We start from the raw sequence: 27,581 nt of genomic DNA, 5'->3' as shown, positions 1-27,581 counted from the left end.
AAATAATTCCTCTGGTAAACAGCATTATGTCATTGTATTTGTGAAACTTGTACCTTGTTTCTTATCTCCTCCCATTCTGCACTCGCATTCCTGTCATGAAACCCAGGGGCGGACTGGACTAAACCATCTCTATGTAGACGGCTTGGACTTGTGATTTCATTAAATAGAATTTGATAACCGGGCTCTCACCAAAATGTGAATGATAAAAAAAATTGGATATGTATAAATAAACTTTTACCTGTTTGTTGTTCTAAAGTTTTCTTTTAGTGGTTATGCAGCACACAGTTGGGATACGTCTGCACCCCATTCCCGGATAGTGGACTAGTCTTAACACTGCCATGTTGGATGGAACTGGCGCTGGGCTCTCTGGCGGCCGGACTTCCCAGGAAAGTTTTTGCCGTTTTCCGTGTTCGCTCGGTTGCTCTAGTTTTGACCTTATTTTGTGGAGGAGGGGGACCTCGCAATACATTCCTGAGCGGCATATTTTTTTGTTTCTGCAGTCTTGCCGACCCCTGGGATAAAGTGAACCGGTGTGCGGGGTCGGAGCCAGGCCACGGATGACCGAGGGATTGTTTATGTATCTTTTTGGATCTCTTAACGAGTTAGAGTCCGTATATACTTTATAAACTGATCCTCAATAATGAGTGGACATCCGCCGCCACGGCGGCAAACAAATGTCGGCTCGACACTACTGACTTCGCAGGAAAATGAATGTCTTTTCAACCACCTCGGCAGGAAATGCATCGTAAGTTTTCCCATTAATTTGTTCTGTGATAGCGGGCTAAGAAAAAAAGGCTAATGCAGCTAACTTGCACCGTGTATCCCGTCCCGAGAAGGAAAATAAAGATTAGCTGTTAGGTGTAACAGTGCGTTTATGGCCTACAGTTTTTTGTTTTGATTTTAGGGTTTGTGTTGACTGAGAAACATTTGGGATTTCTAACTTGTAAGGTTTGTTTTGACAGTCCAGGCGGCCGGAGAGGGCAAGTAGGTGTAGCGATTGTGTCAAATGTCCCGTTTGCGACGGTGACATTTGGGAAACGACAAGTTTGATTTTACCCTCTGGCCTGAGCCGGTATGATTTTTATCTTGAAGGCTGGACACACCTGAAATCACTCAGGAAATCCTGAAATTCCGCTGTCATTAGCCTAACCGCATCGAGCCTAGCACTGGCAGAGTGCAGTTAATAGTCGGGGTATTGGAGCTGTTAAACCCATCAGCGGAAAACGGGGCAAAGGAATGATTTTTCTTTTTTTTGCACTGGCATTACATAACGTGGCTGAACCTAGGTTGTTTTCGGGAAGTGTGTCCCCCGAAAAGAATGTGCCGAGCAGGCTTGGCTGAGCTCTTGACAAAGCTGACGAGCCGAGAAGCCCTCTGGTAATGCAGGACTTGTCAGTCACAAAAAATCTGACGAGAATCTGTGGGAGTAGCCCGATGTACCGGTGGGACTGCAGTCAAGACCACTAGTGCAGTGTCACGACTCAATGTTGTAAAATAGCCTAATGTTACGTAACATGTTTAGCATTCAGCTGATTCATTTTTATGTCCTCATTAAGCACCATGTCTTGGAGCGACCCACATCCAGTAGATCATAGTGTTATCTCAAGTAACAGATATGCAGCTGCACCTTCACTTCTCCACAGCAATGTCTGCATGTCTTCTAAAAGTTGCATGTCTCATTCTATTGACATTATGATTCCTCATTTCTTTGTGGGCTGACACAACAGAATGGCCATCAGCTGACCATAAAAGAAACTGGGGGCTTAGATCAGTAGATATTTGCCTTCCAAAGAGTCTGTGGCTTACCACAGCCCACATTTAGTTAATGTTCGATAGTGTCACACCCATATTGCTATCTGTTAAATTAATCTATTAGACCACTTATCACACTCCAGAGTTGGGTAATCTTGGCAAAGAGTATTTAGTTTACTTCCTAATTAAGGTCAACAAAATTGTTGAAAATTAAGCGTATGACAGGTTATTTTGAGTTTCAGTTTTACTGTTTGATTTATACTTTTTTTTTGTATTGCTGTGGAGCAGTTTGGTCCCACTATGTTGCAAATGTTACCCTGTGGTTTCATCATGAAAGAATGGCACACCTTCACCTGTTATTGATTACCGTTGCAGAGGAGGCTGGTTTTAAAGTCCAGGTTTTCCAGTTCAATAAAGTGGTCTGTTTTTGTGCGCTCTACGGGAGGCGAGGTCAACAACAGGGATATTAAATTCTCCACTGCCCTTTCTTAGTGACTTGCATGTAATCTGTTCCTGGGTTACTTCCTCATAGTAATCATTGTTTCCTGTAATTGTGCATAGTAAAGGTGTTGCGCTTGATTGACATACAACTGTGTCTTCCTCTTTGCTGCACTAAACCAACCATGCTGTTTGAGATGCTTGTGTGTGCGTATGCACACATGTTTGCTTTGGAAAGGCCATACTTCCTGTCCCATGACACAGTATATCAAGCCTGTATGAGGTCACACGGTTGGATGTCCCGCCTCCTCCTTAGACACAGGTTTCTAAGGTGTGCCTGACAACTATGTAACCAGTTTTAAACCCCAGTAACAGGCTTCATCTGGCTTTCTGGCAGTTGTGTCATACAGCATGTGACTGAGACGTGCACTGAGGAACATTCCTCACAGTCCTACGCTCTTGTGTGTTTCTACACGTCTTTTCATTGAAGAGTGAGTTTGGAAGAGACAAAGTGTGTGTGTGTGTGTGTGTGTGTGTGTGTGTGTGTGTGTGTGTGTGTGTGTGTGTTAGAGAGGCTCGGGGGAGAGGGAGGCTGGAAGAGACAGACATTGTGTGTGTCTCAACCTAATTAGAATATCCACCAAGTGATGTAGTGGCTGACCGAATGGTTGGCGCTCATGCAACACAATTGTTAATCAGAAAATGTAAAAACCACAATAACTGTTGTTTAACCTTTTTCAGCACCATCATCTTTCTAATCGAGACAGCTCTTACCTACCAGAGTTGCTGTATCTGTAACAGCCTTGTTTGTATACTATTCCTTGTTACAAACTAACAGACCTTTTTATATATAAAATATATCTAAAGCATGAAAGTTTCCCTCAGATTGTTTCCCTTATAACACCTTTTTAAAATATGAATTTACCTGCTTCTATGAACGTTTAAAATGTAATATATGCCATAGAGCTGGGCGATAGAACGATATGTATTGCGAAATAACTTTTTCTCGATAGAAAAATTAATCTACTGCGATAGACCTCACCGCTCTTGTCCTCTTAAAAAAAGAACAGCCAATCCAAATTAAGTAGCGCAGAGCCGAACCAATCACAGCCGCAGCGTCACGTCACGTGACTTGTTACGTACAGCACAAGTGCCAAGCCGCACATGTGTATTTGTTTGGGAAGCAGCCAGCCGCCGTGCCGCCCGGGTAATGGAGGAAATGAGTGTGCCGACTAGAGAAAAGTCAACCGAGAGCATGACCGAAGGTTACCGAAGAGAAAACAGATGATGGTTCCGATGCCGGAGAGATTGTCGAAAGGAAGAGCCATAGAAGTTCCGTAGTGTGAAGGTATTTCGGCTATTTCAAATCTGACAAAAAACAGAGTAGCGCGCACTGTAAATTGTGCCGAAAGCAAGTCTGGAAATACAATAAAGCGGTGCATGCTCAATCTCTGACTGGAAGCGCTAATTCGTCATTCGGCTTTTGTCAGACTAAAGTAACTGTTAAAACTGTTTGAAAAGCTAAGCTATACAACAAGGAGAGATTGAGAATTTCCTTTTAGTTCTCAGTTTATTTGATATTGACAAAAGTTAGTCAATTTTGTCTGATCTTGTGGGGCGATCATGGCTCAAGAGTTGGGAGTTCGCCTTGTAAACGGAAGGTTGCCGGTTCGAGCCCCGGCTTGGACAGTCTCGGTCGTTGTGTCCTTGGGCAAGACACTTCACCTGTTGCCTACTGGTGGTGGTCAGAGGGCCTGGTGGCGCCAGTGTCCGGCAGCCTCGCCTCTGTCAGTGCGCCCCAGGGTGGCTGTGGCTACAATGTAGCTTGCCATCACCAGTGTGTGAATGTGTGTGTGAATGGGTGGATGACTGGATATGTAAAGAGCTTTGGGGTCCTTAGGGACTAGTAAAGCGCTATATAAATACAGGCCATTTACCATTTTTGATCTTCTGTAAAACAAACTAAGATTTATTTTTAGAATTAATATTTTGTTTCTAAGTGGAATTGAAAATTTAGTAGTCTTTTTTGTTTGTTCTATTTTGAAACTTAAACGCTTTAGCGGCTGCCTTTTGTGTAGTTTGCAATATTTGCCTTTATCTGAAAAAGTCTCATGTTCCTTAAGTACATCTACCCTGTTGAATTTATTATGGGAAATAAATATTTAAATCAAAACAAGCTGCTGATTATTTCACATTTTACTTGTGAGCAACGGCACATTTAAATCTTACAAATATAGTTATTTGGCTTATATCGTGATAGATATCGTTATCGCCTGAAATGAAAAAAACATATCGTGATATGAAAAAATCTTATATCGCCCAGCTGTAATATGCCATAGGGCTGGACGATATATTGAGTTTTGTTTCTTTTAAAAATCGATATTTTTATACGAGATATAAGATGTGACAATATCCTTTATATCGATATAGTCTGTTCTCTTATAATTATAGTTGTGGAGCCACAAGTTTGCCTCTCTTTCGTCCACTTTTGTCTTTACGCAACCTTACTCGGCCTCACCTCTTTCCTTCACTAAACACAACTCCCCCTCCTCCCCCATCGCTTCACCTGCAGGCAGAGACAAGATGGACATGGCAAATCTCCGTTAACGAGTTACTGCGCATCGCCCCATGCGTGGGGCTGGACAGCGTCAACGTGTTAACGAGCTAACCACGCTAACCACGCTAACAAGCTAACCACGCTAACGCCATGCAGCCCATGCCGTTAGCGTGGTTAGCTCTATATTAACATGCTGTATGTTAATAAAAGTGCCTGTGTGACATCTGGGACGCAGCTTTGACTAAGAGCTCTCTTTTTGTTCTTACTTTATGGCTTTAAAAAAATATCGAGATATATATCATATATCGCCATCCAGCTAAAAAACATCGAGATATGAATTTTGGGTCATATCGCCCAGCCCTAATATGCCATATGTGTTAAGTGGGTTAATCTTGCAAAATAAGAATGGAAGTGGTGCACATACATATGGATTATCAACTGTAGAAATCCCTGATTTAAAACTGTGAAACCACCTGAAGCATAACCTTGTGTATTAAACACATTTCATCCTCCAAAATCATGCATTGAGAAAAAGAGACACCTACAGGTTCACGCACAGTGGTCTCACTCATTAGTTTTACTCATTGGTATTCCTTGTGCTGTTTTACCATCAGCAACACTGACTTGGCAAAAGGTGGAAGGCGTCCAATTCACGCTGTGTGTGTGTGTGTGTGTGCGCGTGCATGTGCACATGCACAGACTGCTTGATCAGCAGTCCTGTCCTACAGGAAGTCCCGTGGTCGGCCTCCTCTGGTGATTTGTGCTGGAGAAGGGGAACGTGACTCCTTTTTCACTCCACCTTTCCCCTTTTGTGATTTTTTTTCTTTTTTCTTCTTTCCTTCTTTTTAGTCTCACTTTACGTCTTATGTCATCTGTTTCTTTCCCTTTTCCTTGGCTGTCTTTTGTATTTCTTGTATTCTTCCTACTCCCCGTTAAACATAGCGTTGAATGTCCAGAGTTTAACAGATAAACATGAGCCTAGTGGTCTGAGGTGTGGACACAGGCCTCTCCATGTTGATTTTTTTTTTTGTTTGTTTGGGGTTTTTTGTACTTTACCTTCATATCTTTACCAGCTGGAAGAAGATCTAGTAATGACAATAATGAAAAAGCTTTAACAAAATAATTACAGGAGCAGATTCTCAGTGTTGTTGCTTCCTGCTGTTTTTTAGAAGTCTTTCTGTTGTTTTTATTAGTCTACATTAGTACAGACTCACACAGCAGCAGAATCAATTTGTAGTAGTTGTACATGTGTTACACACATGGCACAAAAACAAAGTAATTATTACTCCACACTTTTGAGGGCGGATCAGTCTAAAAGGAATACGCTGCATTTACTTTCGACAGGTGACCTGTCATACAGTTACAGTTGATACACTGTTGGTATCTTACTAATATGGATAGTTTGTGACATGGTCTCTCTAATTATCACTATAGCTGACTACCAAATTCTGAAACATTACACATGCTTTCTCTTTTCCTGTTGATTCATCTCAGCGGTGGTCTGATTTTTCTATTAAATTTCTGTTAAATTTTTGCATTTGATTCCTGCAATCACCAAGGGTGGAAGTGCTCTTTAACCATAAATTGCTTCCTGAGGAATTGAAAATAGAAAGAAAAATTGTAATGTGTTACTAATACAGATAGTGAACTATGTTACTTGATCTTTTACTTGTTGTCATTACTTGCTTATACTAGCTTTCGTTTCTTCCTTTTAATCGACCCCATGTTTATAGTTATATTGCATTAGATTGTGTGCTGCCTGGGCAATTGCATGGTGAGGTCAGTACACATGTAGAAACTAAGTGTTTGAGGATAAGTGCATAAGAGAGAAGAAGAGGGAATTAATTCACTAGAGAATGGTTTGGTGTGTAGGGTCCTTTTGGCCGGGGTTTAATGACGCCATACTCAGAGCCCCACTTCCTGCAGCCTTTGGCCCTGTCAGGAGCAATCAGCGCTCTATGGGAGGATGAATCCATAGAGCCTCAAACCTTGGATACCACACAGGCCCTGTTACTGTGAAAATGCATTACAAAACAGAATTTAAATGATTCTTTCAATCCTGGCTATTTCTGATCAAAATCTAAACCACCAAGAGTTGTAGTGTTAAGAAATGTAATGATTACATAAATGCAGATAAAAATATCTTTTGCAGACGAGCTGAAAAAAAAACTGCCTGTTTTCTGTTGTCTCATTTAATGCTGTGTTTTAGTCATGCAGTTAGTGTGGCTATCATGGCCACTTCAGGAATGGGCTGATGCAGCTTTTTCCAGTTTGAACAATACAGACTTCTAAGCTAAGCTAGAGGTATCCAGTTAGAGAGGAGCTTTAATTTAATAAGCTGTCTTCTTCACTCTGAGTAAGAAACTTTGAATCACCTTTTATGTGTAATTTTTTTTTAAGTTAAACTGTATCAAATGAATGCAATCAGCAATACAAATGTACTAAATTGGCATTCATCACTAAAACAATAAATTACAACAGGCTCAAAACAAGTGCTATGATAAATTAAGAATTTATTTACCTAATTTAATGTTGCATCTCATAATTTACACTTTGCTCATTTCAGCTAAGATTGAGTCATACTACAATACTGCATACTGCTGTGATACGGTTGCAACTGAGTGTAACAAAAGCCTTACCTTTCCCTGCTGTTAGTCTATTAGTTGAGCTAATGGGAGACAGGTGAAGGGAAATGATGTCAATCATATTGACATCACATTATGTTGCCATGATAGTACAGTAAATGTTTGCTGACAAGTATTTCTTGGTGCATGACAAAATTAAGAAAAGAAGCATAAAAAGAGATTTCAGTAAGAAGTAAGACAAAAGTAGTACAAACTCATTCTCATACTAAAGTGGGGTTTCCAACAGATTTTGAAAGTGTCTAAGAGTGACCAGAGTGAGAGTGAATAAGCAAGAAAGAGAGGCTCCAACACAAATTGCACTTAAGTTGATGCTTTATTGTAATGTTGAGTTCTCTCCCGCTATTGGCCCAGTCACTGCTCCCGATCTGTGACATGAGAAAGACAGACCAATATAGAATTGAATTGAATAGATTGTCAGATATCTGTATTTTTTTTTTTTTTTTTTTTTTAAACCAGGATGGGATCAGTATCAGATCCTAATAGGAGATCAGTTTGTCCCAGTATCGCAGCAGTTCCTCTGAAAGGCCAGGACTGCCATTTGTTTAGCTAAACTCAGCTTGTAGGAAGAGTGTGGAGTCACTGACTGGAAGCATTTTTCTTGCAGAGATATCAGAATTGGCATTATGAGGGCAATAAACAATGCTCAATGGTACCCTGTGTTTTATTTTAGCAGTTAAACCCAGCACAGTGGGCTTTTTTTTTCATATGCAGAAGAAAATTTATCTGCATTTTGACTGCAAAATCAAACTTTTAGTTTCAGTTCAATGGTAGAAGGAAGTGGAAGCTAATGAGGTGTCCATCCAGATATTCAAGAATCATCATGATGACGTCTGCTGTACTGCAAAGACGAGCCTTGTGGTGTGGTTGTTACCAGTTTCAGTATTACATGTAGAATAGGATTTTTTCTGATGATACTGATCTTGTACTGTGACTGACTTTTGAGGATCTGTCCAAAAAAAAAAGAAAGAAGATATGGACAAAACCACAAAAGCCAGAAAAATACCCCCCTCCCAAAAAATCCCCACAACAAATGTTTGTATATTAGAAAAGGGTGATTTACTTGCCCTGTTTTGGGGTTTTTTTTGTTTGTTTTTTAACAAAACCTCTCATTCCCACTAAATTACAAAGAATAATCTAAGGGCTCCTCCGTATGTTGTCTTAATACCTCCAGTACATCCTGGAACTCACTTTAGATGAGGCATTTCCTGTCGTGATGGTATTGCTTTCATGTATGTGTTAATGGCTGTGAACGTGGACCCCCTCAGTGTTAGAAACTCCCTGCAGCAACCTGTAAAAACTGCAGGTGTCTAACCCTGCCTTATGATCATGTCTCTGTGTGCACTACAGGTGTGTTTTTAGTGTGTTTGCACATAATATGATGCCTTTTTGTCTTAAACAAATGTTGGCTTCTTTGCCTTTTTCTATGCCTTTTATTGGGCGTGTATATGGGTTATGCGTTAATATAGCTGGAATTTCTTTGGAATATTTAAATTAAGGAGATGCTGAAATGCATGCAATATTCATAATACATAATTGGAGTAATTATGCATCGAGTCTATATTGTACATGTCATTAAAAACTAGTGAAACTATCAGGGTTTTTTGTTGTTGTTTTTTTTTTACTTATTTTAAGGCAAGTGGGGTATTTCTGTTCTCTATCTGTATTTCATTTCTAATATTGCTTTATTCCTTTAGGATCCAGCTTGTAAATCTCTGGCACATGGCTGTATAAAACATGCTTTGTATAGAAAATTAACACAGATATTTGCGATTCTCACTCTCCTCCTCCCTCTGTCCTTTTTTCCAGACATTGTCTTCAGGTGTGGTCCAGGTATTCACAGCAGATAGGAGCTCCAGCTGGAACAAGAAATGCTGCGGGGTGGCCTGTTTGGTTAAAGACAACCCCCAACGATCCTACTTCATCAGGGTCTTTGACATCAGGGTAGGTATATGGGAAGCAAGGGGCAATTCTGTGTGTAAAAGATGGCTTCTTATTGAGTTATCGTGATAATAAATTTCAGCTTTCTACTTGCCTTATTAGTTGGTTGTTTATTTATTGTGTATTCAGCCGTGCTTCTGTTTCTCCACAGGATGGGAAGGTGATGTATGAACAGGAGCTGTACAACAACTTTAGCATTAGTGTCCCCAAACCATACTTCATCACATTTGCTGGAGATGTAAGTTTTTTCCCTCGGCAGTTACATTTATCTTTTTACTTATCTTTCTCAACCTCAGGTTAGTTGATAATATTTAGACCCCTGCTTTAAATTTCTTTTGTGTTAACTGTTAGTGTTGCTGAAAAATATTCTCTTGAAAGAAAGTCAGCATTTAGATTGTTCTGCAGTGTGTGACCAAGAAAGAATATCGATAAGGTTTTAGCGATACCTAGAGTAGGAGGGTGGCTCAAGACTTTAACACAGTAATGTACTAATGTGGGTTTTTGGTTTTTTGTTTGTTTTTTGGGGGGGATTGTTCAGCTGTGTGTGGCTCTGTTTTTGTGTACTGCTGAGTAAACATTACACCCATGCAGTCTCACATTTTAATGGAATTAGTAGGTACAAGTTGTACTTTCTGTAGCCAGTATGTGGCATTGAAAACCATAAGCCTATGTTTTGGTTCCTTATTTTTTGTTCAAATGTTCCTGAAAGCATGTCTACATCAGTTAAAGTTTACCACAAAGCATATTTCCTTCATCATAATCTTCATTCAGTCCAGAAATTCTGATGGAAACCTGCCATGGAAAGCATGTGTGACCAAACTTCCAGGTGTGCTTACCAAAAGGCACCACCATTAAAGTTACGGAACTAGAAATTTGAGCTTTGTGTCACTTCTAAAGCTTTTCATGTCACAAGACATCTTTATTTAAAGAGAATACAAACTGTTAGCACGGTGGATTAGACTTGAGCTGACCGTAAGCTTTACGGCATTGTTGTTCAGTTGCAGTATACGCATAATGGAAGTGTATTTGGAAACCCATAGATCAGCGGTCCCCAACCCCCGTGCCTCGGACCGGTAGCGGTCCGTGAGTCATTTGGTACCGGACGCGAGAGTTGAGGCTCAGGTGTGGTTTTCAGGGTTTTTATCGGTTTTTCAGCGTTATTTTGTTATCGTTTTTATCGTTAACTCGGTTTTCCTGGGTCTTTTCACGTGTGTTATGAATAAATCTTCCTTTTTTCAGTACCGGTACTAGTTTTTGTTGTATTTTTCCGAGACACCTTAAAGGCCGGTCCGTGAAAATATTGTCGGGGCATAAACCGGTCCGTGGCGCAAAAAAGGTTGGGGACCGCTGCCAGAGACTATCCATAGATATACAGAAGTACCAAAATTCTATTTATAACAGTTTTTTAATTTCTTTTCTGTTTTGTGTGTTCACAGACATGCCAAGTGGGTCTGAACTTTTCCAATGAAGATGAGTGCAAGCGTTTCCGGAACACTGCGGGAGAGCTAATGGGGAGAAAACTGAGGAAAACCGGTACCCACTTATTGCTATCACTGCTTCACCTTAGGTCCTAACTACTGATCTAACTTGCTGGGGGGAGAGAAAAATGACATGATTAGCAAAGTTTTGTCTTATGCTCAACAATCTGGTTTGTCTGATTATATTTCAAGCCAAATCATCACCATTCATCATTAAGTGGGAGCACAAGATCAAATACATTTCTAAACTTGTCATTTTTGAAACTGTTGGATGACAGAACTGGGCAAAAAAAGGTCTAAATTTCAATACATAAGCAATCTTAATCAGAGGTAGTCAATTAATGGAAGATGTGCCTTGGGGCCACATTTAGCTGTTCCTTATGTTTTTAATTTTTTCCTTTGTCTTTTTTTGCCTGGGTCTGTCTGCTGTTATCATCTGCTCTTCTCCTCATCTTATAAAGTTTTCAGAGCTGTTGGTAACACGTTCAGTGAGAGTACGATCCGAATACTGCCCTACTGTGACGTAGTCTTATTTAAAAAAAAAAAAAAAAAAACAGATCTTCAGAGTCATCTTAACAGAAACCTCATAAAGTTGGTGCTGCCAAAAAACTTTCAAACATGTTAACAGAAATTGAAAGCTTTTAGGGGTTTTCCCCACGTACTTCCAAATGGTTCTTCCAAATGTTTCTTTTGACACAAATACCATCACATGACTTTTCAACCAAAACAAATGCATCATAATACTGCACCCAGGCTTTTGGGGAAGAAATATGCTGACTGTCCCAAGGGGGGCACTGCAGTTTCAGAATGAAATGTGCAGAACCAATCAATGATTCCTGCTTCATCTCTCAGGAGTAGAGCATTTCCAGTGCTTTCTTGTAATTTACTGAACATGGCGATTGGTTTGAGAAACCAGTTTTTAAATATTGCACCCCTAAACTATTGTGTCAGTATTTACAGTAACACTTGAATAGCTCCAGATTAAAACAAAACAGGGTCAGGCAGTTTTTCCTTCAGTTCATTTCTTCATGCACCAACAACTCTAAAACTCTCCACCTAAAGACAAAGTCATCCACACAGACTCTCATACTGAACATGAAACTGAAGAGATTCTTATCCACAGCCATCCAGATGCCTTCTCAGACTTGGCACTCAGTTCTTAACTTTGATTATCTTGTGCTTGATTAAAACCGAGCCGTCTCCACTCTGCTTGTTCTGCGGGTCATTTCCTGACCTTTGAATCGATCGTTCTCTTTCATATTTCCCCCTCAGCCCGCTGCATTCGGTGCTTAATCGTATCAACAAGGCTTCCTCTTTTTGATCTTCCACCTCAGGAAAACTCAAGCTGTGTGTGTGTGTGTGTGTGTGTGTGTGTGTGTCCCATGTTAATTAACAACCTTTGAACTTATAGAAACTAAATGTATTATTGTTAATATGAGATGCAACATCTCTTGTAAAGCCCTCTTGAGTTGTTGATAGTTTAAGTGTGGACTCTAGCTGGTGTGCGTGTGTGTGTGTGTGTAAGAATGTGTGATTTACTCCTTCTAAACACACTAACTGAACTCTGCTTGGCAATTTATTTTTTTCTGAATAACCCTCCATTCAGTGCAATACACGCACAATCCCGCCGAAACCTACAAATCGGCTCTCTTCTCTTTTTAACGTCTGTACTCTGACGCGCTCACACTCATCCGCTTCACATTAACACAGCCCACTACTTAGCACAGGAGTGTAATGACTTAATTTGTCTGTGTGTTCACAGAGAAGAGACGCGACCCTGCAAATGGTATGTTTTCCACTGTTTCTTTCTGAAATGATCAGAAAAGAAGTGTAAAGCCAGAGTCAGACTTGTGTCTGATGGTGTTGGCAAACATTTGTGACACTCTGCTCACTGTGTCATACTGGCAGGGTTTCTGCGTAGCTCATGGTTTCAACGATAGTTCATTTCTTCTTATACTGTGGAGGAAACTACATAGCTACATTGCAGTTTAACTGATAATGCCTACATGAAATGTAAAATGCTAACTACATATGCAAACTACATACACCTGTATAGTTTATTAAGACATAAGCTGTGGGATATGTCACATAGAAAGACTTAAGCATAGCATCTGTCTATTTTACTGAAATTCATGCTGACAAGAAATGCAAAAAGAGGTGACTTGGTCTGAAACAGACAAGGAAAACGTCAGGCCTACAGACTGATTGGCAACCCTCTGGCAATTGGTGGTTGCTTGGGAAAAATGTGTATTCTCTTACCAGTTGATGAGTGGCTACTGGAAGTTGCCAGTAGTCACAAGGTGAAAACTGATCACTTTGCGACCGATGTCACACAGCAACCACTCAGGGGATATACTGGGGTTTTTTCCCTAGCAACCAGAGGTTGCCGGAAGGTTGTCAACTGGTCTCTGGGCCTATGTGACTGAGGTCTAAGCTATCAGCTGGAATGACCTGCCAGTTGACAAGTCATAGGGCAAAACTTTCAACAAGCTTCCCCCTTTCCTGATCTATGGCTTCTAACCATAGTTGGGCGATATCTGGTTTTAGTTTGGTTTAAGTGTCTTTAATTAGCCCAGCTCATAGCTGGGAACCAGATTTCACTTGGTACCAATTCTGTTGTGATAAAAAGAGGTGAAGAGGAATGTGTGACACTATGGATTTATACTTTGCTACGTTAGTTCTCAAACACTTGTGACAATGAGGGAGAGTTGCTTACTTCCCACACAAAAACAATAAACCTTTATCATGCACTGGTTACCCAAACAGATGACCTTCCTAAAAGGGGATGTACAGAAGCGCAAGACTACAGTTAACTTAATGAAAATGGCACGGAAAAAACTAAACAAACCTGAAAACTAAAAACTTGAAATGTCACTAGAATTTTATCAAAAGTCCCAACAAGCACAAATTCCAGAAACCCAAAGCTCCTCTACGAAACCCCTAAGTTCCTTGAAACACATTTGTAATCCTTAATACTTACTTTTAAGATTGAGTGGCTGTATTATGACAGTGATAATAATATACAGTCAAAACAGCCAGTATGCATCCTGAGAACATTTTGCCAGCATAGAGCTGTTCCCCTTTGTGAAATACAAAGTAAATAGAGAAGCTGCTTATAGCTGGAAAGACTAGTTGTGAAACAGCTCCAGGAGCAGCTCAAGAAGAAGTGATGTGTTTGACATGAATCATCTCAAGGTTTTTGATGTTGCCTGTTTTGTTTTTTTGGGATGTCTTTTTTTTCTCTCATAAACAATGGTTGTCTGCTATTTGTTTTGATTTGGGGGTGTTTTTGTTTGTTTTTTGTTTTGTTTTTTAATGAATAATAAATGATTTACTGTATAAACAGTACACAACACATTGCAGGGTGTTATCAAAAACACAGCAAAGAAACTACATGCTCTGTTTCCTATTATTTGTCTTACTCCTTTTAAATTACCTTTAAACCGCCTGAGAAACATCAACATTTTGTGAGGCGATTCAAGGAAGTTTCATAAATATTTTCTTTGAATGACGGCTTGAGAACTTCTAAGAAATGTCTGATTTGGTATTTTTAATCCTGGTCGGTGTTGGAATGTAGAGCAAAACCATAACATGACACGACATTGCCCCGTAGTGGAGTCATGCCCTCGGTGTAGCGTCATTCTGCCGCTTAGTATGGTCTGAGTAAACAGATGGAATACATTTGTGGATGTGCAGACGCTTGTGTTCTGGACATGTGTCACAAGACACACAGCCTAGTTTGAGACAGCAGTGATGAAGTAGTTTTAGACTGGAAGATTTGGCCCATATATTTGTTTGTGTGCCAGCATAAAGAGGTATTAACTTAGACAAGTATTTGGCTGATGCTTAGATTGGGGGTAGGTTAATGGAATTGGGCATGATGGTATTCTGATTGTATACATAAACATCATGTAAATCAGCTCAGGATTCATATTTTGGACTTTGAGTTGGTATTCATATGCAGCTTTTTCAAGGTCAGAGTTGGAAATGACAATTCAAAAACTGGTTTCTAAAGGCAACTTGTTCTATATACCTGTGCCCAGTAAAGCAGCCACCTATCCACCTATCCAAATCCCATTTCTATCTTGGATTTGCCGTGCATGGTCTCTTTTTGTGGAAAGGTACTTTTTGCATAAGTAAGTTAGTCAATTTCCAAAGGAAATCCCTTTGGAATTTCCTCTCCATTCCTAACTGTCTTTCTCTCCTTTCCCATCACTGCATCATCACTCTGTTACTGTCATCTCTAGTCTGGTTTTTGCTGTCCTCTCCACTACTCCTGCTGCCTGGTTGAGCACTTGCCTGCTCATCAATTATCCTCATCTGCCCTCCCTCTCTCTTCATTTAATCAGTCTGTTTTCTCTCTCATGTTTTTATCTATCGCCCTGCCCTTCTCCCTCTTTCTTTCTCTCCACTGATTCATCATGTTTTAGAAACCCCAGAGATTATTGTGGGATTATGACATGGATGGGTTTTAATGGTTACGTAAAACAGAGGCACAAAATCCAGAATAACTTGCTGGGATTAGATATGTTTTGCAGGAAAAGGGAGGAGGTAGTGGACAGACTGGTGGTGAAATGATCACAGCCAGCCAATCCGGGCATTACAATCTTGACAGTAGGGAGTCGAAGGGGATGAATAAGCTTTAGCCGCTGGCTGGCAAAGTTTTGGCTCTTTCCCCCTTTCCAAATGCATTGTTGGATGTTAGCTTTTTCAGCTGAGGAAGGAACCATATAATCATCATCAGATGCAGGAAATCTATTCAGTAAATGAAGACTCGGATCCATCACATCTTCTTGTATCGTTTTGGAAGCAGAAACATCCTTCTGAACTGGATTCACATCTGACACAACGCAACAAGTGGATAGTCTTTGATTGATAGCTCAGACGTATTGTTCACCAGACATTTCTGCACCTCTTTTTTTTTTTTCTTTTCTAAATTGAGAAAGAAGACCTGAGATCTTTTTGCTGCCTTTAAATCCGACCTCGTTCCCGCCTTATCTTTCATGCCAAGCCAACAACTACGATGATGTTCTGCACCACCTTTCTTTCTTCTCCTTCTGAGGAACTTAATTGTGAAGCTTCTGGAAGAGGAGCAACTATGGGAGGTGGAGGGCTGAGCCCAGGTAGCTGCCTGTCTTCCTTACATTGCCTGGTTCTCCCCCAGGATGAACTGTACCCATCTCTTTCTGACCCCACTGCTCGACTTTCCATCTGCTCTGAAGACCGAGCTTGCAACTTGGTGGACAAAGTGCTTGTAGACATCAGTGTGACCACCTGCAATGCAAGAAGCAGCAGGTGTATTTGGGATAACCTGAGAAGGCGACGCAGTCGGTCTGCATCGCCTTCACCCAGCAAAACGCCCAACAGTCCTTGTAGCAAGCGTGTCGGAGGTATGTCTTTCATTTGAGGTGCCAATTGAAAGTTGTACAATTCTATTGTAAAGGCTGGAGTTGTTTCGCACGATGGGATCAGAGATGCTCACTGCTGGGCTAGGAACAGTGATTGTAGGTTTCTTTGGTTGAGGATCCTTTAAAGGAGAGGCGATGTCTAAGGAACCCCTGAAAAGGTTAGCTATTAACAGTCCAGGCTACACAGCAGCAAGTGTGTTTTATTGCAGCCTAAGAGCAGTGAGTGATTTGATGACATGATGTGTCATCAAATCAGAGAAAGTGTGTTGTCCCTACTTTAACCTGGGAGAGTAATGGAAACAGTTTTTTGCAGCTTTCAGTTACACAGCACAATATTAGCATTAATCGGTAAATGTTTTTACACGCCTTAGCTTTGGGTTCCCAAATCCCCATTCTGAGAACCACTGTGGTTGAGACAGTAGTAGTGCTTGCTTGTTGTGTGACTGCTGGTTTGCAGATAAAATTACCATGTGACTTATTGACTATATTGGTAATCTTGCATTGCCTGTGTCCATTCTCCTTCATTTTAATAGCTGGAAAACAAAAAACAAATGAACTTGTTCATTACTTTAGTATGTAAACAGACATTTTTCGTTGTTTGTGGTCAAATAAAGTCTGCTCTCTGTTCTGTGTATGCCTTCTCCTCTTGGACTTCCCTGGTTATGTAATCCATAATAAGAGCAAATCTATTAACTGTCTAGACCAAGGATGTCAAACTCATTTTACCTCACAGATCAAACACAGGCTACTTTAATCTTATGTTGGCGGAAGCAGTGAAACTCCTATTTCTGTGAGTGTACAGAGAATTAGCCACACATTTAATCAATGAGATGTCTTACTGTATTAAAAAAAGAACAGTATGTCTGTTTTTTAATTATTTCAGTGTTGTATGAATTGCTATTAGGGATGTCTTTATTAGCAGGAAAAGGTGTAACACTTGTGAAAATACAGTTAAAAGTCTAGAATTTATGTGCTCCTTCACATTTTCCAAAGTCATCCAGTGGGCCAGATTGGGGTCTTCCCCAGGCCTATTCTGGCCCCCGGGCCTTGTGTTTGAGACCCATTGTCTAGACAATTGATGAGGACCAAAACTGAAGAGAACAAGGTTTTGAACACGTTTTAGACAAAAATGTACAAAGTCTTTAGTCTTAATGATGTTTAGCTTCATCTCTCTGTCTTAACTAATGTGATTATTTAGTTTAAATACCCCAGGGAAGTATGAAAAATGCTATTATTTATCATATACTGAATATTCTGACATTGTTTTCTCACCAACAGATTTAAATAACATGTGCAGATCTCCACACAGTCTGTAATAGTCATTAAAGGATGATTTAAGCACATAAAGTAAAAGCACAAACTCTATTTCTATATAGAGCCAGGGTCACAGGTCATGTTTTATGGCTTGTTAAACACTTTTATGGCATTTTAATCTGAAGACAGTTCGTGCATTAGGCGTTTAAAGACACTTCTTTAGATGTAGGAGGAAAATCCTTTGTTGTTTTATATGAGCTGTAACTTTAGTACTGTCTTCTTCATTTTCCAGGACCCGCATTGCCCATGGCGACTGTCGATATCAAAAACCCAGAGATCAACAGCGTTCAGCGTTATCACAACAATTCTCAGATGAACAACATTGTGCACTCTTCCTTTCCTAAGAGGGAGAAAAAAGTCAAAGGGGGGAAGAAGAAGAGGTTGACAAAGGCAGACATTGGCACACCGAGCAACTTCCAGTGAGTGAGCCCAGGGTTGTTTGTTTAAGGTCAGAGGTAAACGCTGACCTTTGGTCTCCTTGGTAAACTGTTTTCCCTGGACTTTGTGCTTTTTCCAGTATTGTATTTTTTTGTAGGTCGTGTTTTTACCACTTACCATGAATTTCATATAAATTGAATGCCATACTTTTCCTACACAAATGCCTGGAGTTCACATAAGTGCAACAAATTGGACTGTCATGCATAAATTAAATCAGAGCAGCGCTGCAGAGTTTGACAGCACTAGGTGGCGCTACAGCAGCACAAAAAGCTTAAAAAGTCAGCTGTAATCCTGGTTCCCGCTTTGACAATTTGCTCTTTACAAAGCCTAATAATCCCACGTCACAGCCAGCATGAACTGCTGCACTATTACTCCATTTCCAAAATTTTAATAGCCATTAGTCAATCACCCATTTACCCTTATAAATAATACATTTAGTTAATTATGCAGCACTTGGAGAAATTACACATGTTGTATTTTATAATGTGGTTTTTAAGACACAGCAGGAATAATTAAATGAATTTTAAGCAGCGCTAACGTTGAAGGTAGTCCTCTGAGAAAGTCAAAAGTAGCATTTAAAGCTATGCTATGAGTTTCAGATGTCTTAAAATTTGATATAAAAGTTTGACACATTTGCACTGATGAACTTCTGCATCTGAAGAAGAGGTGAGGGGGTGGCAGCACTAATCCATTTAGTGCCATCCTACAGAATAAATAAACACATATCTTTGCTTTTACCTGACAAACACAGATTGGCTTTGCAGTTAATAGCTAATGGATCTTTGTCTGCTTTTTATTTGAATATAGGAAACATCATGTACTGTCTATGTATTCTGCCCCCTTCCTGAACACATCATGTCTCACATGCTCTCTCTTCTCCTTTTCTCACAGGCACATTGGACATGTAGGATGGGATCCAAACACAGGCTTTGATGTAAGCAGCATCCACAGAACCTAACACTAATATGTACATGTTTGTTGTGCGTGTCTGCACATGTCAGCTATGTGACCTCTAGACATTTGTGTGTAGCTCATCCATATGTCAAGTAGGCATCCCTCTTCTTGACAGATAGTTTAAATTTTAATACTGGCTCCCAAATATTAATCTGAGCTGTGTGGCTGAGCCATCCGGAGTGTTACACAAGGAGATTTTTTTTATTTATTCATTTTTTTTGGTGATGTAGGGAATCAACCCACATCTGCATAATCCATGGACTCGTTCCCAAAAAGCTTCATCAGTAACTCTGGATGATAGCTCTGAGATTATACAGGTCAAAGAGACTTGGTCTCCCTGTAAATGAAAAAATGAATTTCAGATGATTTTGGTTTCATAAGTTAATGCTTTCAAGGAGATTTTTTTTTTTTTTTTTAAATGAGTGACGTCAGTCAAACAAAACCTGCTCACCTCTTAAATCCTCAGGCTTTTAAAACCTAGGCACAAATTGGAGGATTCATAAAAGGGTAAGGGATATATTTTATAATCTGTTCTTCAGGTACTTTTAGTAAAGTCAAAGTAAAGAACTTCCCCTTAAACAGAAGGTCTTTTTTTTAATAGTCTGCTTGAATCAATTTGTCAAACCTGTCATATTATTAGAAAGCCAGATTAAATGTCATATTGAGGTCTTCATCTCTTGCAACTTGATCTCGACTTGCAACAGAGCATTTTCTGCTTCCAGAGTCCACTCCTGTAACAAGTCCTACACAGACCTTTGGTAGCTCAGAACTGAAACCACCAGGTGGCACCATAACGGCTGATATTCTGGCCTTTTCTCGAGCCCACTCTTATTTCAGCTTTTTATTTAGAAATGTCTCCCCAAAACAACATGACATTGACAGAAAGTTACTCCTCACATTCAGCTTTTGATTTGGCTCAGAGTGCATCTCCTAAAACTTCAAAATATTCTTTGATATTTTCTTGAAAATATTTCCTTATAATCTTATTTCCGTGAACAATAAAGGTATTTTTCTAGTTGATGTTTGTCTGAAATTCCTGTTTGTACATTTGCAGCTGCACATAATCTGATTATCTGTGGGATAACCTGAACCTAAAGTGTAGGTGCAGAGGCTAAATGTCATGTTTAAATCTCTGTTTATTCTTCAGCTGAATAACTTGGACCCAGAGCTGAAAAACCTGTTTGATATGTGTGGCATTTCTGAGGCTCAGCTAAAGGATAAAGAGACCTCTAAGGTCATCTATGATTTCATCGAGAAGAACGGAGGTGTAGATGCTGTCAAAGATGAGCTGCGGAAACAAGGTACGGCCACAGAAACGAATATGTAGCCCGGGTTTTCATATCTTGATATAAGAAATAGGAATTTAACTATACTGTTAAATTTGATGTATGTGCGTGTTTGTGCAGGACACTCACCCTCTGAAAATGTGTTTAATGGGTTGATTGTCTTTAATTGACAATCTAACTAGTGTGGTGGTTTTATCCCCAGGTCCGCCCAGGTGGAGTGGTAGGTTTCTATGCATGACCTGCTGTGACTGTGCATGTAGAGTCAAACTATGAATCCGAGCTGTTTCAGGTCTTCAGTCTTTTTAGTAAGATCTTTGCTGTTTTGCACCTGATTGTTCTCGAGTTGGATGTGCTGTCGACTCTCTGGAGACATACCAGCTGTTTGTCACGTTAGACAGGTTTCCTTTGTTTCACGGAAACATTGTCCTGCAATGACACTACTTTAAATACTTTGTTTCTATCTAACCTCTCACATGAACTTCAGCCACACTTGTAAATGTTTGGCCCGTCATGTTTTAAACACTTTGCACGTGAATTTACGTTTGTTTAACCAGGCTTTAGTCGTCAGTGAAGCAGAGCCAAACTAGCTTTTTGAGCTTTGGAAAGCATGTTTTTAAATGGTGTTCACATACTTGGAATGGGGATACGAAGTCCAATTTGGGAGTATTAACATCTTTCTTTGAAAGTTTGTGGACATTTTTTTTTCTCAATACAGATTTTGTGAACAAAAAAACCCCACCAGTTATTTGCAAGAAGGCTGCTCCTTCACTCAACTCTGTAATTGCATGGCTTTGCGCAAGAGGACCTGACGAGCACTTCTTGACTGAGATTCCTTAAAATCTTTAGGAATTGTCCAGATTTTCCTCTGCCCTTCATTAAAATTATATGTAGAGAATAAAAAGGAAAAATAACCTGTAGGGGATACAGTGTGAACTACAAATGGTTCAATCACAAGTTTCTGCTTTAACCTTTTTCTTCTCCTCCTTTTCTTCAGCACCTCCACCTCCACCTCCATCCAGAGGCGGCCCTCCTCCCCCACCCCCACATCACGGCTCCGCCCCTCCCCCACCACCACCTCCCGCACGGGGACGAGGTGCACCTCCACCTCCTCCCCCCTCCAGAGCTCCCGTCTCTGCACCCCCGCCTCCCCCTCCATCACGGCCAGGCATATCTGCTCCACCGCCGCCTCCTCCCAGCCGCGGCCCACTCCCGCCACCCCCTCCACCGGTCCACGCATCCCTTCCCGTTGCACCTCCCCCACCACCCCCGCCTCCCCCCTCATCCGGCGCTGGCGCACCACCTCCTCCTCCTCCCCCGCCACCTCCTCCAGGCCCTCCACCCCCAGCTCCTCCACTCGCCACAGAAGCTAACGGAGGGGACAGCAGCCTGCCGACATCTGGAAACAAGTCGGCGCTGCTGAGTCAGATCAGAGAAGGAACCCAGCTTAAAAAGGTGGAGCAGAAAGAGAGGCCAGCATCCAACGTGGGCAGAGACGCGCTTCTGGACCAAATCCGACAAGGAATCCAACTTAAAACTGTGAGTATTCATCCATCCCACACGGCATCTCTCCATCCGCTGTGCTTTCTTTGCGTGCTTTAACCACCACGTTTATGTATTGTCTTTACAGAGGGACGATAATAATGACTCAGCACCTGCCTCACCAGCCCCATCATCAGGCATTGTTGGGGCCCTCATGGAGGTGATGGAGAAAAGGAAAAGGGCTATTCACTCTTCAGGTACTTTCAAATATATCAGTCTTTATCACCTACTCAGCTATCGCTACAACATATATCTGTAGTTAAAACTAGGACTATCTTTGTTTCCTGTTGACTACCAATTTTTACCTCTCAGCCAGAAAAGGCCGATGGGGTATGACCCCGGCATTTGTGAATGCGATGACTGAAAAAAACCTGTCTGACTGACTATGAGGCAGTGTAGGATTTTCAAACTGATACCATCTACTAAAAATCTCAGATGAGTTTCTATCTCAGTGGCCTTGACCTGAAGGTCAGAGGTCAAGTTTTCCACCCGTATTGAACATGATTTTATTAGTAAAGCATTTAAATTCAAGCTTACCTGACACACTGTTAGCAGCCTATAATAAGTACTGATGTAAATCACCCTGCAAAAAAGGAATGGAAGTGATCTTTATCAGTTAATTTCATTGGCTGTTTTACATGGAACAAGGTAGGGCAGCCTTGAGTCTCTTAGTGTTTTTCCACTTTTAGTTGGCATTCACACAAATTCAGCTCCATATATCGAAAACGGTTTCACATGAAGTCAATGCAAAGTAATGAAACTTTCTTAAGCTATTCTTGTGCTACGCAGTCATCGGACAGTTTTATAAACTGAAATACAACAAGGGAAAAAAAAGCTTGTCGTCGATCTCGGAGCGTTTTCCCTGAAGAGGCTTGTCAGCACCACCAAGTTTACACCAACTGCAGTCATTTGAACGTCATTTACTCTAAATCTGATGACATTTAAAGAATACAATGGAATAGAGTAGCCCTTTATTGTCATTGTACACGTACAACCAAATTGTGGAACAACTTCCTCATCAGTCGAACATCCTCATGATTTTTTGTTTTTCACTTTCTCATTTAAAAACAAAACAAAACATGAAAGTCACCCTCAGAGAATTTTGAACAACAGTATAATTCATCATACATAGCCTCTGTGTAAATATTGCTGTTTTATTGCCTGCATTAAGCACTTTTCATCTCTTTCAGCCTAGATAACATGATTTTTCTTTCTACAGATGAGGATGATGATGATGAAGATGATGAAGACTTTGAGGAGGAGGATGAGTGGGATGACTAGTGTTTGTTTGTTTGTTTTTTTTCTTTTTCTCCCCTTCCCAAACCCCCCATTCCTCAATTCCCCAACCAAATGATCACAACACTAAAATTGTATTTGGAAAAAGAAATCGTTAATTTCAAAATTATTAATGTAAATGTTCTATTGATTTGCTGTATATTTTTTGTTGCCTTCATGCCTTTTTATTAATCTGTGCAATACCTCATTTAATCTGTAAATGTTTGTCATTGTCATCTTCGGTCGTCGGCCCTTCATCTTCTCCCTTTACGCCTTATTGGCTGGATCTGTCTCTTGATAGCAATATGTCTCATCTCTCATTTTAAGTGTCCCTTGCCCCCCCCACATCACTCCCTCATCTGTCACTCAGGCATCTTTCATATCTGCTGCCTCCCATTGCACACGTTCCCAGTCGTCAGTTTAACGTGCAATTTTATATCAATTTGTCTTTCAAATTTCAGAGTTAAATGTAGTTTTGGGGTGGTAACTTACAAAACAGGTCGCCACAGATCTTTTGATTAGTCGTATCATCGTTGTTCATTAGGAGGGAAAAGAATTAACTATTTTCATACCCTACTGCTCTGTAGTTTATTTTTACGTATTCAAATGATCCTAGTTTAGCACTCATATTTTCTTAAAACAAAGAGGATTTTTGGAATATTTAGCTTCATTTGTTGTGGACTGTAAATTTTCTCCAGAGTTTGAGTCTTGTTATATTTTTGCACAGATTAAAAAGAGGAGACTCGCTGCATGAATACAGGACATTTTTCAGGTCTGCTTCATTATGGAAATTACATACGCTTTAGGTAATGAGACAGAAATACACCTGAACATGAAGCTTTTTTTATTTCATTTGTTTTTAAACACACAACACTACATAGAGTACATGAATGGAGGTAGCCCACAGTGTTATGGCAGGCTATCTGTTGTGATTTTTAGGGTTTTGGGGTGTTGTTTTTTTTTTGTTTTTTTTTTTTTTTTCCAACAACACTAAAGATTCAGCTGAATCTGTGTTCTGTTTTTTTACAATAGCAAGCAGAGTATTAATAAATGCCTGTTTGTTGAAATCAGGTCATTCATCATGTAAAACTTGTGGAATAAAGACATTTTAGTTTTCATACCTGATGCTTATCATGGGTCCATATGCAAAGTTACTGTGCAGAAACACCAGGGCTAACATCATGTACTTCCTGCTATAGGAAGAAATGCATTCATGGCATTCTTCTAACAAGTATCATTATTTTAGCTAACTGTAAATCATGAGGTGTAACATAGGAATTACTTCCATAAAGAACTCTGTGGTTAACAGTTCTCTACAAAGACTAAAGATGCAAGCTGTCATTTGATCTGAACTAAAAAAAGGAAAACGGTTATCAGCAAGTTTAACATTTTTTATTTAATGTTAAATAGGACAAAATACTTAAGTCACAACTAGTTAAAAATCTGCTTAATTGTTAGAGAACTGTAATTTCCACAGTTGTGCAAATTCCTTCTAACCTGTTTGTCTGTAAAGTGATATTGTATAACAACTTTTGCTAAACAGCAGTTGATAAGTTTTCCTTTAGTGCTTTCTGTCTGAAAGGTTCTGCAAGATATGGTTAAAATTATCCGTCAGCACAAACCATCTTTTCCTGAATGTGTGGAATAGCTTGCTTATTTCCTACAAATTTAGATCTTAATTACAAATCAAGTTAAAATTTCAAGTTGGGTCTGTCAAAATTTTGATTTAAATATATCTCAAAATTTCAAGGTTTTTTTTGTTTGTTTTTTTTGCATTGGCAGAAAATGGCTTTAGAAGCTAAACAAAATTATGACAGATAATGGAAAATAAAGAAGGCAAGTCACTTCTACTAGTGAGCAATGGTGACAAATGACAGGTATTGGTAAACCCTATATTATAAAATTAGCTCTAACAGCAGCCATAAATGGAAAATGTTAACATTTATCATAAAGTAATATATTTTCTGTTATTGTTGGCAAACATTAACCATTAGCATATGTTTATAGCACACATTAAACCCTTGGCCTCAAAAATAGAAGTAACCTGACTTCCAACCTGTACATAATCAGTGAAGCATCATGAAGACTGATTGGTATGGTTTAGCTAACCATATGCTAGCTGCTTATGCCAGAACAATAAACGTGGCAGAGAAAACCGTGAACTGAACTAAGTAAGGGTGAGGAGTACCGCTCGCCAAGAAAGGGGGAAAAAATCTAAAACCTGTTGCTGTGTCATAAGTTGTCATGTTTAGTAATTAAACCTTAAAAAAGCATATTAGCATTCCAGTCTGGGTAATTTTGCTAATACGTTTCTGGATAATTAAAAAAAAAAAAAAAAAGGCCAATACAACACTCGCAGTGCGTGAAGTTTCTTGAAAAATACTGTGATTGAAAACATTTAAAGCTTTTCAAACTATAATTCCTTTCCTTCTGTTTGCTGTTTAAGAAAACAAATATTTCCTTCAAATTATGTCTTTGAGAGACAAATTGCCACTTGCTTGATTTTCTAACTGACCTCTTTTTTTTTTTTTCTTTTTTTTTTTTGTCAAATACTAAGATACTTCTTGGGAGAAAAACTAGCCATGTTTTGCTGATGTTAGCTTCTGTAGGTAACTCGGTTAATAAGACGTTGTGAATGCCAAGTCTTACCAAAAAGGCTGGACGAATAATGACTCTTACAATGTACACTCCAATAAAAGGTTGATATATACGTATTTTGTTATTTGGACTCGTTGCTATGTTTGTTGTTTGTTTTAACCTTCACATCTTGTCACAATGGATGTCTCCTCCAATCTTTGCCTTTCGTACAAAACCACTGGTAAATCTTTTGTTGTAGGTCTCACAAGACATGGTAACATTCCTTTTCTATAATGAAGAGGTAAAGTGAAAGGAGATCACAATCATGTCAGTCCAGCATGTAATGTGAGCAAGGAATGTAGGTCCCATCACCTACAGATCTGGAAACAGCTGGACAGAGGATTATCACAGCCTTTACTGACCCAGGTAGAATAAAGGGCAAAACATGGCTGCAGTCCTGACTGTGAATTTCAACTGTTGATTCTTAAAATTAAAAAAAATAAGACTTTTTTTTTTTTTCCCCCTTGTGATCAGAATGAGCTCATGTGAGGTAACAAGATAATAGTAGTCCAGTCCATTGAGGCTGTGTTACCTTATTTGACAGGAGTCTGTAAATCTAAGCATGCATTTCTTTGTATTTGGTGCCACTTGATGAATATCAAAATGCATTATACTCTAAGTAAATGAAGAAAGCTATATACACGCACAAGACAGACACAAACACAAGAAAGAAAGACTGAGGAAATAATAATTGGCCTTTCCATGTTATTTATAGACATGTATTGACCACAACAGCTCTGTGCTTTGGTCATTTATTTTTAGTAAATAGCCACATCAGCTGGTCTGTTATCTTCCCTGTCTTCTGGTGGGATTAGGGCAGGTATGGCACTTTCCATCAGTGTGCTCCTACTTTGATAGACTACTTCCACAGAGACCAGCACACACAAAGAGAGAAAAAGCTTTTATATAAGCAGAAGCACTTCTGTGAAGTTTTTGTGTGTTTAATGGGAATGCTTTCAAAGATATTATGTCATTTTCTTCCTTTGAATATGGAATTTTTCAGTTAGTGAATGCAGAGGACCACTAAATATGTCCTTACCACTTTCACTGTAACTAGTATTTCAATGACCCTGAGCCAGTTTATTGAAAAAACAAAAAGGATGTTGGGCAAGTTCATTGGCCAGTGAGACAAACTGGATAAATTACTCAATTATATTTATGCCAATATAATTCCTTGATCAAAGGTTAAATTTGATACTCCCATCCATCAACCCACAGATTGTTGTACACAGTGACAGCACAGCTAAATGCGGTGTATCTGATATCCCCGTATTGGTGTTGTTTCTATATCATAATAATGTTGGTTCAGCATTGAAAGCCAGATTAAAAGATTAAAAGCCACTGACCAATCACGTTCTTGTGATGTCATAAGTTTGAGATCTGGTGGAAAAAGCTAAAACCATTAGCTAATTTCTTGGTAAGTTGATCCTGGAGCGACACTGTTATAATGATATAGAACAAAGCCAACACGGGGATATCAGAATTGGCACATAACACATAAAAGTGTTTTAAAAAGTGTTCCTTAAACAGTCAGCCTTTCTGCGATAGTAAATAGTCTATTGTAAAATAATCTACCACGTTAACATAATTCGGCACTACGTGTGTCAGCTTTTGACCCTACGAAAAATAAAATGCTGCTCACCCCTGACTCACCACTGACATTTTATCAATGGAGTTCATCATTGTAATAGTTAACTGTACTCTTCTAACAGCAGCAGTAGCTGCCTATGTTAATATTTCAAACAACCTGAATGTTGTGACTCAGAGGCCTAACAGCTCTGGGTTATGTGTGGCTTTGGCAAAATATGTGATACATGAAAACTTGCCTGCTTAACATTTTTTGTGGTTCAGAAAAGGGTTTTAAAATTCTCTGCAGAGCATTAAACCCAGTGTACATCCTTAAAATCATGGCAAGAATTCCA

At 39.7% G+C, this 27,581-nt stretch overlaps 1 protein-coding gene across 3 annotated transcripts; it reads left to right on the top strand.

Moving 5' to 3' along the window:
- The first annotated feature begins 315 nt into the window (after positions 1-315).
- On the top strand, positions 316-25,736 carry LOC146689724 (actin nucleation-promoting factor WASL-like). Of its 3 annotated transcripts, XM_085437427.1 has the most exons (12): positions 316-745; positions 9,199-9,333; positions 9,482-9,568; positions 10,767-10,863; positions 12,571-12,594; positions 17,763-17,949; positions 18,860-18,902; positions 20,070-20,223; positions 20,411-20,428; positions 21,203-21,744; positions 21,836-21,944; positions 22,967-25,736. In XM_085437427.1, exons 1-12 carry the CDS (start codon positions 641-643, stop codon positions 23,026-23,028), a joined length of 1,563 nt encoding a protein of 520 aa, XP_085293553.1. In that variant the 5' UTR covers positions 316-640; the 3' UTR covers positions 23,029-25,736. The 3 variants fall into 3 exon arrangements, with proteins under 3 accessions (XP_085293553.1, XP_085293555.1, XP_085293554.1); XM_085437429.1 differs by lacking the exon at positions 12,571-12,594 and having other exon boundaries at positions 317-745; XM_085437428.1 differs by lacking the exon at positions 20,411-20,428 and having other exon boundaries at positions 317-745.
- The last annotated feature ends 1,845 nt before the right edge of the window (positions 25,737-27,581 follow it).

The sequence above is a fragment of the Copadichromis virginalis genome, linkage group LG17, assembly GCF_057382275.1.
Source record: "Copadichromis virginalis isolate Kocher_CV1m ecotype Utaka linkage group LG17, C_Virginalis_male_GT1.1, whole genome shotgun sequence".
Taxonomy (NCBI): domain Eukaryota; kingdom Metazoa; phylum Chordata; class Actinopteri; order Cichliformes; family Cichlidae; genus Copadichromis; species Copadichromis virginalis.
Note: the sequence above shows the minus strand (reverse complement) of the source record. Positions and strands in the feature narration are given on the sequence as shown.